Genomic DNA, 21,085 nt, shown 5'->3' with positions numbered 1-21,085 from the left:
GGGTTTTTTTAATAACGTTGGAAGCCCAGGATTGAAGGGGGGGAGGGCATTGCCTTTGGATTTTAAATGTCAACCTGTACAGTGGGGATGACTGATCAGGAATGCATTGAGAATATTTTTGCAAGAGATGTATTCCCTAGGCCTTTGTTTTTTTGCTGTTGGCAAGAATTTGTAAAGTCCTAATATATATTTGTAACTAATAAAGCTCCCAAAAGCAGTTTTTCCATTTAAACTGTTGAGAGTGGTTATTTGTGTGATACTTTGAGATTTTTGGTATTTGAGGCTTCCTGAGTTTAAAGAGACAAAACCACAACTTGAGCGGTGTGACAGTAGCTGGTTAATACGATAGTATGAGAGTTGGGTGGTTTTAGATACAGCTTTCCTCACACAGGTAATTTATTTCTTTCAACATGACAGGAAGCTCTCTAAATGTAATCCCTAGTGCTGGCAATTACAAGTTCTAAATTAATACAGGAACTTCACAAATGATGCTTTATAAAAAGTATGCAGAAAATTACATGACTTAGCAATATGTCTGATTTTATTTACTTGTTCTGAATTTATCACTTTCATTCTTCCAAAGCATAAGATACTTCCTTATCTGTGGTATGAAATTAATGACATTCTTGAGTCATTTCCCCACCCACTCTTTTTTTTCCCTAGTAGAGTTCAAGTGACTGGAAGATTTGCCCACCCCTAGTAAGAATGCTCTTTGCATGCAGGGAGAGATGATCTGCACTGAGTTTATTCTTTCTTGGCTCTTGTAATTAACTCCTTGTTCTTTTGTTCTACCTGCATGGGACACATTTTTATAATTAAAGTAAATATTGCTCCATTGTTTTGGGGATTGCATCACATATGACTGAGAGTCTCAACCCTTTGTACCTGAAGAAGTCTTGTATTAGTAGACTGAAGTCTGCATTCACATCAGACTTGGAATCTGAACTATTTATAATTTCACACTACCTCTTCCAGCTATTTTGTGTGCACCAGAGAAGCAGCATAATTATTTGCAAAATCAATATCAGATATTGAAACATCGAGTGTATGGAGTACACCATTTGAAACATAGTACATTTTTTTTTCTTTCACTTGTACTGCTGGCTGCTACAGTAACTTAGCATTTTCTCTCTGCTTTATTGAAATAGCCTGGCCTTGTATAGTGTCTTATTTGCTTGAAGTAGCAGACTGGATCTGTTCTCAGTTCTGTGAAGGGGGAAAAAAATGGCTATAAATAGAGTAATCATTTTCACTGTAACAATACGGATAATTTGTACTGTAATTTTGATCTGTCATTGTAATGACCTTGCTGTCACTAAGTGTTTTACTGAAATAAGTTCAGTCTCTGTTTTCTAGGATGTTTATGTACCTTAGAGGAGTTATAGCAAGCTCATGTTATTGGATCTTAAGTATTTATTAGAATTTTTTTCTTTTAGGTGGTATCTCTGTAGTCTCTGAAAAAAATGTTGATGGGGGAAAAACAGTTTGGAGATGCATTATTGAAACTGTGAGAGGAAGATAAGGTTGTGAGAAAGAAGTACCAGTAAAACATGAGATTTTGTGGGGAGTATCAACAGAGTTCTACTTTCTTTCAGGATTTACAGGCAGATAGTACTTGGTTGGAATAAAGGCCTCAGTTGTTCAGTTTATACACATTTTCTGAAGGAGATGGAAACAAGATTGAGTACTTAGATACTTCAAAAGAGCACAAGAAGGTGTTGAGAGAGAATCAACAGTAGATACTGCTTCCAAATGTTATAATGAATAGGAAGAATAAATATAAACAGTCAGAACAAAGTGCTTAAAATTTTGATACAAATTATATGCATCTTTAACTCAGACATGCATCGAGATTGATGTGGCTGCTAATACACTTTCTATCTTACAAAATGACTTTAGTGACGCTGATGAAGTTCCTAGTTTACATAATTTTACAAATGCTTCCCCCTCCCCAACTGTTCAGTGACATGGAAACATTTTCTTACATACCATTTTGTGTGGTTTACAGAAGATCTTAAAAAAAACCAACAAACAACCAACAAACCAAAACAAACCACATATTTCACATTTTACTTGTTTCTTTTTGGTTTTGTTTCTCTTGGGAGGCAGTGAGCAGCTCATTAAAGGGTTTTTATCAACTTTGGGAACCCCATAAATACTGCAGAATTGCAATAGGATATTCTTAAATTTTAAAAATGTCTGTCTTCCAGGAAATGTCTCAGATTATTATCTTTCAGGTGATTATCTAAATCAAACACTTCACATATAATTGTAAATATGTAAATGTGTGAATGTGTCCATCGGAACTAAATGAGGCTACATTGGAAGCAGAGATACACTCTTGCACTGTTTCTGCATTTTTCAAGGCTTCAGCACTTAAGTAGCAACAATCAACTGTTAAATATTTGACTATATGTAGCTTGTTTTACTTTGTTGCAGGTTTGAAGGGGGGGAAGTATAATTTTAGAAATGTTTCTCTCAAAGTTGGTGGAACAATTGATGTGATGGCATAGGCTTCACCTTGGTTTTGACAAGCAATTAGTTTTCCTGTTAGATTGTAAGTGAAAACAGTTATAAGGGTTGACTGGCTAGGGCTGGGTGATAGGTTGGACTGGATGTTCTTGGAGGTCTCTTTCAACCTGGTTGATTCTATGATTCTTTATCATTCATTAGCTTGGTGAAAGAATCAGTGTCTCAGCAGCTAGCAAGCATGAAGTAAAATATTTTCAAAAATCCCTGGCTTTTCAGGAATTAGTGGAATTTTGTGCAGGGGGCTGTTGGAGATAATAATGTGTTCCTGGGTCGAAAAGTGTTTGGATGAGTTAATGGAAGAACCATCCCTGAGGATGTCTAAATTCAAAACTATTAACTCTGACTCCAAATAATTTTGATTTACAAGTTTCTGGAGATTTGGAATGTTTTCTGAGGTTTATTCTTTTGACTTTATGCTACTCCCGTGGTGCTGTCTGTTTCCTTGTGGTTGTAAGTGGTTACTGAGATTGGTTTGTCTGACCAAACATAGCTATTCTTACATTCTCATGACGAATGATGTAGCTTTGAAATGCTTTGGTTTGATGAGTTGAAAATGCACTTAGTGCTGTTTTAATACTGTTTTGCTTAAATAAACAAACTCTGATTGTTATTAGGGGCCTAAGTTGTAATAGAACATGCAGAGTTTCCAGGTAGGAAATGCAGATTCTGCAGTTGTGAAATGCACAATGTATTTTAACCACATGCATTGCTTATTGATGGCATTTTAGGTGGTAGAAGTTGGAAAACAGGCATGGTTGATAAACTGCTGTTTTGTTGGGTCTTACAGGTGTGTCTCAGCGTTTGTTATGAAACTAAACTACAAAAAACTCAAAGGACTCTTGATCAACAATGACTAAAAATAGAATTAGTCAATTTTTATAAAAGGTTGATCAACATTCTTATTTATGATAACTGTTAATACCATGAGGTGCATGGGTAACCTGTGCACCTGAAACTGCTAACTTTTCTGCATGTGAGCTGTTAAGGAGATTGCTGTACCAGGGGTGCAGAAGTATCTCTTTGTAAAAATAACTGTTTATTCACATAAAATATTTCAGCACTTAGTGCATTTGTTTCATAATGAGACTTTTTTTCCAGCATAAAATAGCCTGTGTTTAGAAGATTAGAACACAGAAGTTTCTGGATTTCTGCATCTTTCTAAGCTAAAAACAGCTGCAAGTTTTGTTGTGTTAAGTTCCTTTTGCAATATAAAGGACGGAATTGAGAGTTTGGTCTATTTTGGTTAGAGGACAATTAGACATAATCAAGGGTTTCCCAACTGTGGCTTTCCATAAGCTATTTAGTCAACTGTTACAGGCAGATAGCCTCTGGTAGAAGTTTAGGTGCCTGTTTACTGAAGGCTGAAAGTCTGTTCTGTGTCTGTGGGTAAATCCTTCCTTCCTCATAGGCTTCTTGACAAGAGAGTTGCATGTAGAAATTCATAGGAAGTATTTGGATAGTGATGAGGTTTATGTATAGGAAGATATGGATTACTAATTCTGTAATTTTTTTAATTGAATACCATTCCTAAATAACTTCCTTCTATCAACACTTGGATTACAAGCATATTTAGTGTGTAATAAATACATCATTTCATCGATTATTACTTGGAATAGTCACTCTTACTTGAAAGCAGTGCTGTTGTTTTCTAGCACTTACTTTGGGGAGGTTTTCTTTCAGAGACTCTTTTTGAAAACTCACTTTGGATAATTTTTGCTGGGGAGTGAAGTATCTGTGGTATAGTAATTTGTTTTCCTTTTGTCATTTAAAAGTTAGGAGCAAATGATAATCTCTTTTTCCTAATTGAAAGTGTTGGATCCTCCACTGATACAGCAAATCTTCAGGACAAATGTATGACCTGCAGGAGCTGTGTTTGTTTTGTCACTCAGATTGTTCTTGAGTTATCCTAAGCAACAGCTCAGCAGGACATTGAGTTTAATGGTATCTTCTGCCTTCACCTGTGCAACTTCAGCAGATATTAAGAGCTAATTATGAAGTTGGTTGTTCTTAGTACCAGTCCTAAACCTACACCATATGTTCAAGTAGTCTGTAGGGGTGGGTTTTTTGTGCCACTGCGGGATTTTTATAGAAATGGATCATTAAAGGTAACCTGTTGTTAGTAATTAAGGGCAAAATTATGTTTTTACGGGTTCAGAATAAATTCCATGTAACATTACTGAGAGATGAAGTGTGTGACAAGCCTTTTGGAATATATTGTGCATGTTTATGTATGTATTTTCGTTGAAAAACCCTGCATGTATTGTTTGTCACATTTGAAAAAATCTGCTTCTCTGAATGCTGGTCAAAGTGATTGTGAAATAGGGAATGAACAGAAATTCTAGATGCTTGAAGTTCTTTGTTGTTGTTGTTGTTGTTAATTCTCTTGCTGTAAAGTTTGTTCCATTGTTCACCTCTTCACCCAAAATATGGTTACTCCTTAACTGCTACCAGATTTGAGGTTTGTGTTCCTATAATACTCCTTTAAAAACAAGCAAGCAAACAAGCAAAACCAACAAAACACACACACAGAAAAGGCAAAAAAAACCCCAAACCAACAAAAGAACCAACCCAAACAAAACAAAAATCTCCTCAAGCAAAAATCCTGCTTGACTTTATATTCATGTCCACTATAGAAAGCTGGAGAATGTTTGATTCTAATATTGTAACTCATAACTGCAGTTTGTTTATGTAAATAAATTTTAATCTCAACATAGTTTTCTAAGTAAATACTATCTTTTGCTTGATGTGAAGTTTACTAGCAGACAGCTTGTATCTCAGATATTACAGTATATTAGAGAATAAGAAGTAGTAACAAGCCAGGTGAATTTTAACTTCTGTAATAAAAACACTTGGCAATTCAAGAGTTGTGAAACTAGAGTTGTTTGCTTTCTTTGAGGGTGAGGTGCGTTAGCTCCTGGACGCTGAGGTGCAGGAACAGAATCCTAGAATATACTCTGAGATGCTGGGAAAGGAAAAGATCTGCTTGGACAGACAGAACTTTCAGAAGTGTTCAGGGGAATATGTAAATGTGTTTACAAATCTCATGCTGTTCCGTAGCTTCAGCAAGATTTGTGCAGTTGAGTTTGTAGAATACAGGAGCACTGGCTATTTTAACTGTGATAAAGTGGTATAAATTAGAGGGTGCTGGCATTATTCTGAGCCAGGAGGCTAAATTAGCATTTGGGATGTGGAAAGTAACTATTCCTTGTCCACTTCCTGTGATGCCTCCCTTAAGACACTTTTATACTTGTATTTTAACTGTCTTACTCTTTTGGTTTTCGTAACTTTTATTTCTGTGAACTCTATTGTATTCCGTGATGTCAGGATGTAAAGCTCTCAAAGCTATGTAATACTCTCCTCTTTTGTGTGTATATAAAAGACTTATTATTTCTAGTCGTAATGCTTTAGTAGTTTTTGCATTCTTACCTCTCTTCCTTGGTAGTGTGTGCTACTGACCTGCAGCTCATGAACGTTGACATGAGTGTTCATCACTAGAACACTCTCAGTCACTTCAGGTCAGTGCTTGCAGCCTGACATAGATTACACTTTCCCCTTCTGTATTCCTAAATAATAAATAGATGTTCCTGGGTTTGGAAAAGGAAACGTATATTCTTGAAGATGTTTGCTGTGATGTGATTGTTCCTTCCCTTTTCGCTCTGTAGTGAAAGGCCTGCCACACTACAGAAGTGTGCAACTTCACTCTCTTCTCTGTGCTCCTGTACTACAGCTACTGGTAATAATGAAGTCAATGAACTTAATGTTATTGGTTCTGTTCAATGTTAAGCTTTTAATGAAGCTGTAACAGAGGCACTAGATTATTAGCTGTATAACCTAACAATGCAATTTCATCTTAATAGAATAATGCACCAGTAGATTGGTGTTGACAGTAAAGATATTTTTAATCTTAACTGAATTTGAATACTGTGTTTTGGTGTTACCACTGGTATATAATTAGTCTTACTGTTTGTAGTAGTGACCTCTTGGAACTATTGTTTATTTTTTCCTAGTCTACATATGTTTGAAAAAATGCCCAGCTGTTTTAAAAGTCTGTACACAAATCTCTTTTGATAGAAATGGGCTGTGATGGTTTTGGGGCCCAGGTGCCTTTAATAAGATGACAAAGTCCTCCAAAAAGATATAGTCACAAGGGATGGACCTGGTTATCCCAGGATATTATAACATCATTATTTTATTCTGCTTCCCAGTCTTGGGTGGCTGGCAGCCCTAAAGCAGCACATGAATTGAGACATGTAACTTTTTTTTGTTTCTAGAAGATGTAACTTGCAAGGTTCATGCATTTAGGAGAAATGTAGAAAACATAGATGATAGTGACAGAATGAAAAACTGCATCCCGGGAAGGACTTAGGCTGAAACAAACTTGCGGAGTTGCTTTCCTCCAGCATTGCTGTGGGTTTCTTGCTAGAAGAAATTCATAAACCCCCTGAATGATCTGTGGCTTTTTAAGTGGGAGCTATAAATATAGAAATAGGGAAGTGATTTTCTCTGTCTTGTGATCTGTGCAGACTACCAAGGTCAACATAGCAATATAACATCTCTAATAGTAATTTTGAAAAGAATGGTGACAATTTGACATAAAACACAATTTGATGTCTGGAAAAAACATCTTAAAGAGCGATGGCTTTAGAATTCAGTCTTGTGGGCTAATCAGAAAAATATAAGAGATAGCCTTAATAGGTGGCTTCCCGGGCTTTAGATGTATCCAGCTACTTTTTAATTTAAAGTTGAAAACTGCTTAGTTTAAGAGGTATGACACAGCAGACTGGATTTTCACCTTAAAAAACAAACATTGTCCCAATGAGGGGGTGTAAGTAATGTGACAGATACATGTGTACAGTTGGTTAGTTGCTTGTTTTGGGTCTTCTGTTTTGATTTGGTGGATTTTTTTGTTTCAGCTTTTTGTAGTATAGCCAAAGAAATAATTGGGCAACAAGTATAAACCACACTGAAATAATTTATATGCAATGAAAAAAAAAACTTTCTACATGAAGACACACAAGAAGTATAAATTAATTCAAAATAAGCCATGTATTACTCTAGTGTAATCTACTGCTAAGTTTTTATGTTCTTTGTATGTTTTTCTTTGTTTCATCATGTTGGGGTTTTGTTTGTTTTTCAAAATTCTATGTCAAACATTTGATTCAGTACAAAGGTAGCTGAATTAAATCTGGTCTATCTATATATCAGCCTGCTTTAATTGATGTTCTTGTCCTTTAAATCAGTTTCAGTTATGTCGTTGTTAGTTTGAAAACATTCTTTCTGAGCTTCCCCTACTCCAGTTATCTTACTAAAGAAGCTTGAAGACTCTTCCTCTTGGAAAAGGGAATTATAGATGTGTTTTCTGTTGACTGCCCTGGTTTTATGTAAAATGAAGTCTCCAGCACCTTGGTTTATGAGTCACATGAATCTCTTAATTATATGTTTGAAAATAAAAATTACATCTATTGCCTGTTTTGGATAGTAAAAGCATATCCTCCAAGTTAAATTCCAGTAGGATATGTGTATGAATATAAGCACATACAGTCACACAAAGGCATAGTGTGCTTGTTTTCAGTATCACTTCTTTGGCTTTGTGTTTTGTAATCCAGTTACAGAGAAAACTGCAGTAGTAAGCAGGAATTTGATCATGAGAGTCCTGTAAATTAATCTTGAATATTCCCGGTGTTGAATGGCTGTCTTCAGTGGAAATTAAGCCAGTGCTGTTTACACTGTAACTATTGGATATACTAAACATAGCTAGTTTCTGCTTAGGAAGGCAATGATATTTTTCTTTATAAACTGAAATAGACACCTAATCAGATTACTGGTAGCCAGTATTGAAGTACAGTAGTTTAGTGAATTTTTGTTTTTTGTTCAGTTCAATTTATCTGTCTGGGGCTAGAAGCTGCTCTTGAATTATGAGAAGTATAAGAAATCGAACAGAATGGACAAGAATTTTTGCAGTCTAAGTTCTGAGAATCCCAATTGCAAAATAATCCTGGCCTTTCTTTAAGAAGGTCTCCTATAGTTGCTCTGGTTGCATTTACACTTTAGTCTGTTTTGCAATCAGTTTGTGCTGAAAGTTATAACTATTACATAGCATTGTGTGCCAATTGCTACATGTCTATAATGCTGTCATATCTGTGTTTCAGTAATATATAGAAAAAATACTGACATGTTGAAAAGTTTATTTAGAATCTCTGATGTTGTGGTATGGTTAAATATATGTGAGAGTTTGGATCTGAGCTTAAAAATACTTCTGAGACTTCACAGTGGAGTGAAAAAATTTTCTAGGGATCCTTTTTCTATTTCTTTACATAGATTATTTCATGGATAAACTTTTATCTCTGGTAATGCTAAATGCTTCCAAAATCATTGTACTGTGGTGGTCAAGAGTGTTTCTTAAGTGGTTAAAACACAATCTAATTTATGCTTACAGTGTATTTTGCTTTTTCCTGTTGAACCTGGTGAGTGAACTTTGGCTTGTCCACAAACATTAGTTTGTCCAAAGAGAAGGTACTGCTCACAAACTTTGCTTCCTTTAAGCATTTTTTACTGGAATAATGTACAGTCTCCCAAAACACGAATATTACACAGGAGAGACAATATACAGTCTTTTTAATTGAAAGATGGCACACTCAGTTTGGTAGTTGCTATTTTTGGGTAGAGTCCAGCTTCTGGCATTGGTGTTGCAGTTGTATTGTGAGTTGTACTTTTTTTGAACAGACACTTAAAAAGTACAGTGAATTGATTGATTAAAAAATTTAAAACTTCATCTGTCTCTTAAGAAATGGTGGTCTGATATGAATTTATTTTAATTTTATTTAAAATACTGGGATTTTTTTTCCTGTGCTATGTGGCTAAGAGAGTGTAGCACTGAATCTGTAAAATCACAGGACATTTCTCGGGCCCTCTGTTCCCAAGATTTTGTGAGAGATTGTGTAAGTTTATAAAACCTCTTGAGACAGTGAAAGTGCTAGGTCCATGGAAGACATGTTAAGGAAACAGATTTGTTTAGATTGATGCTTTCAATCTCTGCTAATTCAGTGATGAAGAAATTTGGGGGACTTAAAGCAGCAGTCTATTTTGAACATTAACAAAAGCTAACTTTGATGTTTGTCCTGTTGCAAATATATTGTGGCAGAGATCTGCTGTGTGGTTTGATTAATGAATCACTGACTGGTGATGAATGTAGGCTGTAGTTTGTGTTGAATTTCAGCATTGGCCAATCTGTATTGGCAGAGTGAACTGCCTGATGTGGACTCTTGCGATTTTCTGTACACCTATTGAAAATGACCATATGCTGATATATAAACTTTTTTGCCAACTATATGAACTTATTTTTTCCTTGTAAAAGGCATACAGATACTAATACTTATTGGAGAAACTGATGTAAAACAAATTAAAGCCCCATAGTAAGTAGTCAAGAAAATAGATGTAGGATTATTAGGTTGGGGGTTTTTGTGGCTTTGTCTTTAGGAAGTACTTAGTTTCTTGAGAAAGGATACTTGTGTTTTCAAACAGTCCAAATTGTAAAAAGAACTTTGTTTGCAAAGCTTTCTGAAATTTGTGTTAGAAACATGACTGCCTTGGAGTCTTGTCAGCTTGTGTTCAGACTTGTTGCATAGATATTCAATCTAAAGGAATAGTAAGTGTCGAACAGTAAGTGTTTATAAATAGTAACAAATTATTTTGTTCCTTAGGTTTTACTTTCCTGTTTAATTAACTGATGGCATTCAATTTGATGTTTGAATGGAAAGATTGGAATTTTTCAGAAGTGTATTCATATCGGTGAAGATAGAATAACTTGGAGGTGTTCTGGTACCTCCAGGTGTTTCTCTTAACTGTCAATGGATTAAACAAATAATTACAGTTATTTAACAGCTTTCAGGTAAAATTTTCTGCATCTTGGGTCTGCTTTGGTTGCTGATGTTCTTCATTGGTTCATTGTGAAGTCAAAGGAAAATGCAGATTTGCTAGTTGAAGAGTCTTCAGTGATGCTGAAATAAAATACCTGCAAGAGCTGTCAGAATTGTGTGGGGAGTAAGAGAACTGGCATATAGGGGCAGTGGCTGATATTCTGGCACTGGCATTGAGCGTTTTAGGATTTCTCTTACAGTCTATTGATGAAAATGATCAGGTTTATTTCATTTTTCCTGAAGTTAATGTAATAATTCAGTCTTATAGAATAGAATCTTCTTCCAGGAAGAAGACAGCTCTAAAAATTCCTAGGCAGGAAATCACTTTTCTGAAGAAATGGCTTTGGGGCTGAATTAGGAAAGAACAGCTTGCTTATGAATTAAGCTGTGCTTAATATTTTCTAAGTTCTTAACCAAAACAAAATTTCAGAAGTTTATTGTTGCACAGAGAACACTTGAGTGCAAGACTAGTCAGAGAATAATACACTTGTGAGGCACTTATACTTGTAAGTGTATTATTTAGTTTCGGATTCTTAGACGTGTACATTTTAGTCTTTGAGGAGAATGCATTTGTAAGAGTTTGAATCCATTGGGTTTTGTGCCTTCGATTTTTTGTTGAACTTGTTTGTGGTCATTACTGACTTTTTTTTCCCCCTTTACTGCTGGCTTCTGTACTGGATAGAAGTCTATGGACAGCTGGTTTACTTAGTTTTCAGACCATAAAATTTAGAGTGTTAGTCTTTAAAAAGGCATACATGAATTGTATGAGTTTTGTAACTCTAGAATTCCTAAATACCATATTGGTTAGGAGAGTGTCTATAAACATTAGCACAAGGGGAAAAAAAACTATTCAAAAAATGTCTAGCAAGGAATAGTGACAGAATGAAAGCAATCTGATACTGAGTTCAAGCTATGGCTTAGAAGTTTCACCCTAGCGTGAAAGAGGAAGTAATGGAGGGAAGGATTTTCTGTAAGTTGTTCAGAGAAGCTGATGAAACTTGACAGTACTTGGCCCTGTAGTGAAAATAAGCTAAATTTAGAGTCTGAATGACTGGAGATGATACAGTTGTAGTGGAAAAGAGGAAGGACAGATCTCGGGAAGGAGAAAGTTTTGCAAGCCTATTCTTTTCCGTACACATTGCTGGATTAAAGGGGATTTCTGGATGAGTAATCCTCTTGTATCTGTCCATTGTGTCACGAACCTGCTAGATTGCCTTAAAACTAGGTGGGTTTCTGGTATTTACCACTCTTGTGGGACAGTTGTTCAAGGATGTCACTTCTGAAGTGGTTAGGGGTTGCTTTTGAAAAGCAATCAGAAAGTCGTCAGATGAGGCTTTGAAGAAAAGTTCCAGTTGAGCAGAAAATTAACATCAGCTCAAATTGAATAGATGTGTGATACAGAGAGCCTTCAGGCAACAGCTTCCTAGTATCATTGCAACTTCAAGTGCAGTAGTTACTGACCTGTTATTTAACTGACAATAAAGATAATGTTGTTCAAATCTACATTAGTATTACTTTTTGAAATAAATTTTCTATGTCCTTAACCTAGAATTACTGTATGAAATAAAAGGTTTTCTGTTAACACACAAGAGCTGATGTCTTTAGTTCAGGTCTTCAAATTATTTTTTGCTTCTCCAGAATCTTTAAAAGTGAGATATCTTTGAAACATGTGTCATCCTGATACAACTGGTGGCACCCATCTCACTGTGCAGCTTATTAGAGAGAATCTTGCTTGAGACTTAATTAAAAAAAAAAAGCTTTTAAAAAAACCCCAAACATAAAGTAGTTAAGATATCTTCTTTTAGTTCTGAGTTAGCCGTTTAAGGATTAATTGTAATAAATATGTAGACATGATCAAGTCTGTAAGGATACACTAAAACTTTATAAATGCTTCCTGCTGTTATGTAGGTGGTGATTTAGTTGTTGTCAATGAGATGCAGTTTCAGACTTTTGAAAAGTGAAGAAGAGGGCTTCTCTTACATTCAACTTCCCTTTTGGGAATGAGAACTAGAACATTAGTAGTCACACTCCTATATTCACTCTTAAATTAGTGTTATGAGTTAAATCTTCTGCCTCTTCAGTATTAATTTAGCATTTAGCACAGTGTCCTACTTCAGTACAGTAAATATCTAAAAATGAAGATTAGTTAGTCACTTTGTGTGATAATAATCTTGTGATAAAGCCAATTAAAAAAAAAATCTTAATATTGTTTGAGCTCTGTGACATGCCCTAGTAGGATATGCATACACTGCATGTATGCATTGGGTATGTAGGCTCAAGCTGCTTTGGTGTATTGCACTTCTTTCAAAAATTCGCAGGCTTTTCTTTCCTTCAGAATGAACTTCAGAAGAGCAAAACACAGGTGTTGCAGCTGGTATTGCTTTGCATATGGTTGATTTTTTTCAAAGTGTTTCAGCTGAAATGGAAAGGAAGTAAGCTCATGCATAAAGCGTGTTCTTGTGTTGCTAAATCTAATAAAATTTGGTTGTCTGAGTTATATAGGAGAGTGTTAGTGGTTCAGCAATATAAGGTAAGTCCTTTTATCAGTCTTAAATGTGTTACCATTCAGATTTTGTGCTGTTTTTTCCTATTTACATGTCTTGCTATGTTTTAGTTAAATGAATATTTCAAATACTACATGTCAGGATTTATTAATAAGACTAGAAATTCTGTCTGTGTTTATAATATAATCTTTAGGTTCCATATGCAATCTTACCTGCCAGAAGTGCTCTAATAACATCCCCCTTTTGTTCTGAATGGCTAAGAGAATTATATTTGATCATCATAAGGATTGTTTTAAGTAAGATTTTTCTGTGCAGTTGAGGCAATAAAAGGTGATGCTGTTGCTGCTGCTATTGTGGGTAGTGCTCTGAAATGTAGAGCAATAATTAAGTTTTAGAATCTTTACAGCTTCCTTAAAAAGGAGGGGGAAATCCTCCCTTCTCTTCCCAAACCCCATTTTTTCTTTTTTAATTATCTTTGTGAGGTGTAGTATTTGTAAGAATTTGAAACTATGGAGTAGTTTTCTAGTGTACAACTTTAAATCTTCTGTTAGACTTTATTCAAGCAGTATAATTGTGTGCCAGGGATGTGGAGTGTCAATGCAATCAGTGATGTACTTATTCCTAACACTGAAGGAAAACTTCAGTTTCTTCGTTGATCTCAGTTTGTTGGGTGAAAGACTTGCCTGGTTAGCTAGCACACGAACAGACTTTGTACTTGAATGACAAACGCCTTTCCATCTACAAAATGTATTACATATATGTCTACAATGCAGTGTGGCACTGAAACAATGGGAAGATTACAGAGTGTAGAGTATTATATGTTAGAATTTTTGTCTCCTATATGTGCATTCTGTGGTTATTTAACCTCTGAGAAAGTGTGTTTGCTTTTTGTTTGTGGTGGCTTTTTGTTTGTTTGTTTGGTGTGTTGTCTTTTTTTTTCCCCATGGAATCCATACTATTCAAGTAACTGTTCAGTAATTCCTTTTATTCTTGTGTTCTATCTTACATAGTTTCAGGCGTAACTTCATGCATCCTTGCACAAATACAAAGTATCTGTCACTCTTGACAGGAGCTCCCTGAATTCACTTTCATAATAAAACTAGCTAAGTGTATGGTGTGGTACTTTTAGTTACGTGTGAGGGCCGAGGTGTAAATGGAGTTGAGAAGTATTAAGTGCCACTTAGCTTTGAGGAAAGAGTGGATCTCAGAGATCGATGAAAGTACTTTAAATATGAAAATGAACAAGATGATAAAAAAGGAAGAATGTACCCTGAAAAAAGAGGCTCCTGGTTGAACTCATCTGAAGCATAGTTCTGTCTGGGAGGGAAAAATACTCTAGCAGAATCTGTACAAAGCCAAATGAGCTCATCGGGTTTTTTTGTTTTTAGCCGTGAGAGGCCATATTTTTGCTTTCAGAACAACCAGTGTTTTAGAGGTTCTGTAAAAGAACATATTTTCTCCCTCTTAAAATGTATATATTGAATTTGTAATTTGCAAGAGTTACCATTTGGCTTGTGTTTGAATTTTTTTGTCTCTACTCTTGTGTTTTGCAAATTGTGTACCCTAGACATGCAGGTTACATATTGTGGTCAGTTTAGACTGAAAGGAGCAGTTACTTCAATATCCTGTTTGCATCTCTCCTGCTAGTTTAAGTGCTGTCATGCCTATATAGAGTAAGATCAGGGAAGTGATGTAATTTGTGACTGAGTGAAAAATAAGTAGACTGATTTCCTCGGTAGACCTAATGCGTGTTAGCAGAAGCAGCTAAGTCAGCACAGTAGAAGCAACAGGAATATGAGGAGGAGGATTGCTCCTCTTCGTTTCAGCCTGGGAACTTACCAAATGATTTAAGACAATGGAAGGAATTCCATTGTAACTGGGAGGAAAGGTGAGTACCATATTGTTCTGTGCCTTTTTGTTTCTCGATTTTAGTGCCAATACATCGTTAATTATCAATATAATTGTAAATCATCTGTCTCTCCCAAGAATTGTTTCAAAGGAAAGGACTATCTGAGGATTAAGGAGGTTATATTATGTACAGAGCATTATAAAAGCTGTTATCTTTGTCTGTGGAGCCTAAGTTAATACAAGAACTCTGAGGTTATCTGATGTGTTTTACTTCGTGTTTTTATTGAACTTGAGATTTACTGCTTTTCAAAGTAGTAGACATTAGAAAATTGTATGTTAATTCTGGGGCTTATAGTCATTGCATGTGTCAAGTGGTCGTTTTGGCACCTTTTATGTCAAGATTTAGGTAAGCAAGTTGATTAATGTAAATTACAAAGCAGATCTGCAATGCTCTCGGCTTTGTATTGAGGATGGTGACTGTATATAAATAGATTACCCATGTTTTTCACCTCAAGATCTTAACTTCTGCATAGGTAGGTTCTGTTACACTTCAGCCATGCGACAGTAACAATAGAGAAGAAAAAATTTACCTCCAATCACTTAAATGCTTATACAAACTGTTACAAAAAGTGATAATAAAAGTTTGCTACTGTTGTCAAAAATGCAGTTAGAAAGTATATTCTTGTGTGGCAACTTTTCTGTTCATCCTTTTGAACCTTGTGAACATTGCTGTAATTACTGTTGTTTGTAAAAGCTGCTTTTAAAACATTTTTCTATAGGGTAGGCTTTGGGATTTTGTTTTATAACATTACTTCTCTAGTACACTGATTCTTAAGGTCACTTAGCTTATTAACCTCTCTAGTTGAAAACTATGAAATCTAGGCAATACCTAGTATTATGTGTAACTGTTTATTACTTAGCTTCTTAAGCTCAACTGGTGAAAACTGAGTTAACAAATTTGGCTTGTGAAATTTTTTTAGATACTAGAGGAGAGACAATTATGTATAACTGTCATTTTCTCCAGAAGTCTCTTAATATTCTACTCTGTTACAGTTGGTTTTGTAGTATTTTTCAGGCCTAAATAACATATGTGAAGGTTTGTTGTTGGCCTTGCTCAGCTCCTTTCATGCCTTTCCAGTGGGAGCTCAGTATTTAAAATAGAGACCAAGATTCAGAATCAGCTATCTTTTTTGTGTAAAAATATCCATACAGTCATCACAACTGTGCTTGTTTCTTTATTCTGTATTAACATGCACTGTTTACTGTGTTACTCTTTCTCACCAAGTGGCATGGTTAATTGACAATGCTTTCAAGACAGATTTTAACTGAAATACTCCTGCCTTGTTCTCACTAGGATTTTAGATTTTAATTGAATAAGTAGGTGGCTAATGCAAGGTGAAAGACCACATTTTAACTTGGTTTATCATTGAGTGTAAGGCCAGAGGGGCTAAAATCGGTGTTGATGTGTGACTTTTTATATGGTAGCATTGCTTAGTCTTAGGAGAAGAATGATGTTCTCTTGGTCAGACTGTTTCAGATGCTAAATGTTGAGAGTAATGAAAATATACAACCACTCCCTTTAAAACATGTTCAAGGATAGATTAGGTGCCAACTATAGCCTTGGGTTGATTTTTTTTTTCATTGTGCCTTCTTTTATAATGAAATTGTGTTATGGATCTTAAGCACTGTACAGCAATGTCGTCTCAGTTTTACTCCCCTACTTTTTTTAACCCACCTCCCAAGAAAATTTTGTATTGAGTCTTGTCTTTAATTAATTACCCAATGACTTCAGTCAATTTTGAAGCTGTAATAAGGACAAAGGAGTTTGTGGTTTCCTGTAATGATGGCCAATCCGATAATGTGGTTAACTGTTTAAATGTTGTATTTATATTTGCAAGTCTCTTTTCTTCTCTAGGATTATGGCTTGCAAAAAACAGGTTATAAGTAGTCTCTTCATGCTTTGCTGTGAAGAGACTACTTTTACTTAAACATACTACCTTTTTATTTTTCAAGTACTGGAGAGTTTTCTACCAGACCTTTTGCACTAGTTGAGAGCTTGTGTTTTCTACTGAATTTGTTGCTGTCTACTTGGTTATCAGGCATATAATAAGTGTTATTGCTTCTTTGTGCTTTACATGGGTAATGCAATTGACACTTAAGAAAAAGGCATTTTTTTTCTATATAAAGCAGCACACTAAAACCAGTTCTCCCTTCATGTTACAAGCTTCAGCTGTCTTCAGTACTAAGTAAAATGAAGCCATAAGATACAGTTGTTTTCTGTATAACGGATCTGAGAATTCTGTTTCAATTCATGTAACCATTTCTTAGTCTCTTCAGTATAGTGACATGAAAAAGTAAATTGCTTTAAAATATGTTGTACCTATTCTAATATGACTTTAGATTTGGAAGAAAATGTGTAAGAGAATTCATGCCTGTCCTGGGTTAGGGTGGATCCCTCCCCTGATAGAGTAAACTCACTACAACACAGATTTTTAGAAAGTCAGGAAAAATGAAACTGTATTTCTTATAGTTTAAATATAACAGTACAATAAGAATAAACTACTACAAAAAATATACTAACCATAAGGGAAATGGGGAAGGGGTCAAGCAGCAGCAAAAGCAGCAGCATCTGAAATAGTGGCAGGAAAGACAGCAGCAGGCTACCAGAAACTGCAAGGGAAAAGTACAGGCTGTGCTTCCAGACATAAAGCTCATGATGCTCCAATGAAATTATATTAACTTATCCATTGTTGCCATTTTATGGCCTGTCCCTACAATGTTTTATGTCTGAGCTAGAAATCTAGCTCAAACGGCCACAATGTCAGAAGGAAAAAAATGTGTACCTATATTAGAATATTTAATGATTACTAATTGTGTCCTCTTTTAGAGTTATTGTGCAAACTTCAGCACCTTTATTTCAAAGTGAAGCCCCTAATAATTATGAACAGAAAATTATATTTGGTCTGTAGGGGAGATTTTTTTATTGTCGTTGATGAATGAAGTGATTACTGCAAAACATTTTGGGTGGGTTTTTTGTTTGTTTGGGGTTTTTTTGTGGTTTGGTTTACTTTTATTTTGGGTGGGGTATGATGCTTTTTCTTTTCTCCCTCTCCCTTGCGAGATGGAAGAAAAGTTCTGGTTTTGGAACAGAACAGAGAAAAAAAAAATCCGTAATCTCTTTCTTTTGTGTTTTCAGGCTCGGATTGCGTTTTTACAAGGGGAAAGGAAGGGTCAAGAAAATTTGAAGAAAGACTTAGTGAGAAGAATAAAAATGTTAGAATATGCATTAAAACAAGAAAGGTGGGTATACAAATTCTTCCTCTTTTATCTGACCTTAAAGGCTTTACAGACCAAAAGGAGTTTCACCATGTTATGCAAACTATTTTTACTAAAGGATTTTATGTTACTTTATGTGAACTATATGGTTGGCCATCTTCCTGCTGTTTTCTGATAAGCTTTGTCAGCTGTAGAAAGTTTTTATAATATTCAAATTGTTTGGACTTTTATCTTAAACACAAAATTCAAATTGGACGATTTCCTTTTTCCGTGGTAGAGTAGTGGTATACTAAGTGAGAAGAAACATTTCAAAACCCTTTATACTTTATTATTTGCTTTCCAGAGGTATTAAACTTGAAAGGAAGAAATCTGTTGTGCTTTTGATTCTCTACAGCTGTTTTATTTGTATTGCATGGTGAGAACTGTCTTTTGACAGGATATAATCCTTTGAAAGTTAGTGCTGCATTTTGAAGTATTGCATTTTTTGTGGTACATGCCATAGTTTCTAGTCTGAGTAGGTTCATGTTCTGTAACAATAATGCTTTAAAAATAAAAATTGTGTTCAGTCCAATGCTCACTCATGTCCTTCAAACCTACTTTGCCTGGCTATTTAATTTGACCAAAAAAATGGCAGTTAGTTGTGCTTAAATGCTAGAAAAATAACTTTGTCATGTGCCTATGTTTTCAGTAGCAAACTCAAGTCTTGTATTTAATTTTATCTTGCATTTAAAGTAGCTGTTAGTACAGTAAGTACTTCAGTAGGTAGCCTTTATTTGTTTATTTTGATCTGAAGAGAACATTCCTGCCAGAGTAAACTTCAGATTTTATAGCAAGGTGTAGTGAGACTTCACCTGGTCATTTTAAAGTTTAGTTCTCCAAGAGTCAGTATGCCTAAATAGATCTTTTCATTATGAATTAGTATAACCAGTGACTAGTACAGAAATAGCTTTGATTAGCCAGTCTCATGTTAAAAAATGCTGCTTTGGCAAGGATGGCTACATACCTCTGCACAAAGTGTCCAGTAGAAAGATGTTTCAGTAAACAGTTCATAGTCATGTTGGCAGATCCGTATGTTTTTTGTGAAGTATTGAGCAGAAAGAATCTTTTTTTTATCCCCCTTCTTTCAACCCTGTCTTTGAAATAGAGAGTAACTCATAGTTTCCAACCGGTATAAAACTGAAAGTTGCATTGTTACGTCATGTCATGTGAAAGTCTGGATTCAAAGCAGATGAAAAAACTCTTATCTGTTAGGGTATGTGTATTCTTCCTTTAAAAATCAAAGTGGCAGACTAAAGTGTCCTGGGTGTAAGTAACTTTCTGAAGTTAAAGAGTTTGCTTATTTTTGCAGTAATAAACTTTGTACTGCATAAACATCTTCAGCAAGTGCACACCATAAGGCTGTGAGGATTGCCTACTTTTTGCCAGTTAATTACAGCTGGAGGGTGAAGACATACAACAGAATGCAGAATTTGAGGATGAATGGCACTGGTGAAACCCCATTCCTGCTTTCTCCTGAAATATAGCTTCTCTTATAGTTTGACTTCCCATGAAATTCTGAAATTCCTATGATGAGCATAAAACTTGTAAACATGTACAACAGAAGAAGAACAGTAGAAATATACAGTTTGCTTTAGTTCTTGTGGATAGTGAATACAAGCCTGCACTGCATACTTCTCAAGAGAAAAATCTTTGCTTAAGATCCAGACAGAATCCTCATGAAGATTGCTGAAAACTCTGGGGGTTGATTGGTGAATTTGTAGGAGGCAAAGAGGAGGCTTTCTTGGATATTTTTTTTTTTTGCCTGTAAATGTCCAGTAGCATGAGGGCATTGATTTGTAAAACTGTGATGGACTGAGTAAGGAAAGTAAGCAGGTGCTGACTTGTCAGTGCGTCATCTAGGGAAGACATCGTGTTAGTTTGATTGTTGCACCAAATGAAAGGTTTAGGGTAATGGGTGTCGTCTTTTTCTTGCCATTGCTCCTCAGAGTGAGGAATTAAAACTAATGAGAAGAAACCAGCCTCCAAGCAACAGAAATTCTGAGAATTTCAGATATGGAAATTATCTATAGCAGTTTTCAGTGTTGCACTAGATTTTTGTCCCAACCTCTTCTCCTCCTCTTGTTGCAAACTTTCTGATGCTGTGAAAAAGTTTAATGCAGTGAAAGAGCAGATTATAGGGAGTCTTGTTTTTTCAGAATAAGGGAGTGGAGTGGGACATTGTGCAACATTAAATACAATGCAGTAGCAGAAACAGAACAGTGTGATATCTCTGGTATTTAAGTGTGTATGCAACAGGTGTGATACTGCTCTAGAAGAATAGAATGTTGTTTAAGCGTATGGAATTTTTTATTTGCAGATAGTGTATATTCCTATATGGTGCTTTGCAGACTGAACCAGACTTGTGTACTCAAAGCTTCGTTGGCAGAATGCTGTGTTTAAATGAATAAGGCTTTCTGAGATTGTAAAATGGTGCTTATGTTTCTGACTTCATGGAATTTGAAGTGGAGCTGGCTTATTTCCTTGGCAACAGAGTGGTAGGATTCAACAGTTAAATAGCAGCAAGCATTTAAATCAACTTAGGGCATTGTTTCTCCTGTTCTTATTTTTTTTCACTCTTGGAAACCTAGCCTTTGAAGAATAGCAAGTCAATACTTGAAGGATTATAAAGATGCTTCTTGCAGAATTCAGTTACTGTGTAGTGTGGGAGAGTAACATCAGTGACTTGTAGCCAGTGCTGTAGCTTTTTAAGCTATGGAATAATGACCCTTGTTTATGTGACAATACAGGTTGCAAGACATGTGCAAATACGTAGCTTTTGGAATTTAAGAACATTAATTTCTTACTCTAAAACTGTAGCTGAGAATAAGGTATGGTGTGGAACACAACCAATCTCATTACATGCAGCAATATTTGGCATATTTGTCCTGGCTGGTCATTGGTATAATATTAGATACATAATTATCTTTTTTAACAAACAGTTAAAGCAGAATTTCAATGAATACTTTGAAA

The 21,085-nt window shown here is 35.4% G+C and overlaps 1 protein-coding gene across 4 annotated transcripts in view; it reads left to right on the top strand.

Moving 5' to 3' along the window:
* STRN3 (striatin 3) overlaps positions 1 to 21,085 on the top strand; it is a 60,829-nt gene that overhangs the window by 2,560 nt on the left and 37,184 nt on the right. For all 4 annotated transcript variants that reach the window (XM_064148394.1, XM_064148385.1, XM_064148403.1 and 1 more), the window contains exon 2: positions 17,997 to 18,100. In XM_064148394.1, coding sequence (XP_064004464.1) covers positions 17,997 to 18,100 — 104 coding nt within the window. The remainder of the gene's footprint in view (positions 1 to 17,996; positions 18,101 to 21,085) is intronic.

The sequence above is a fragment of the Pogoniulus pusillus genome, chromosome 1 (genome assembly GCF_015220805.1).
Source record: "Pogoniulus pusillus isolate bPogPus1 chromosome 1, bPogPus1.pri, whole genome shotgun sequence".
In the NCBI taxonomy this organism is placed as follows: Eukaryota; Metazoa; Chordata; class Aves; order Piciformes; family Lybiidae; genus Pogoniulus; species Pogoniulus pusillus.
The sequence above is the reverse complement of the archived record's forward strand: the minus strand, read 5'-3'. Positions and strand labels throughout refer to the sequence as shown.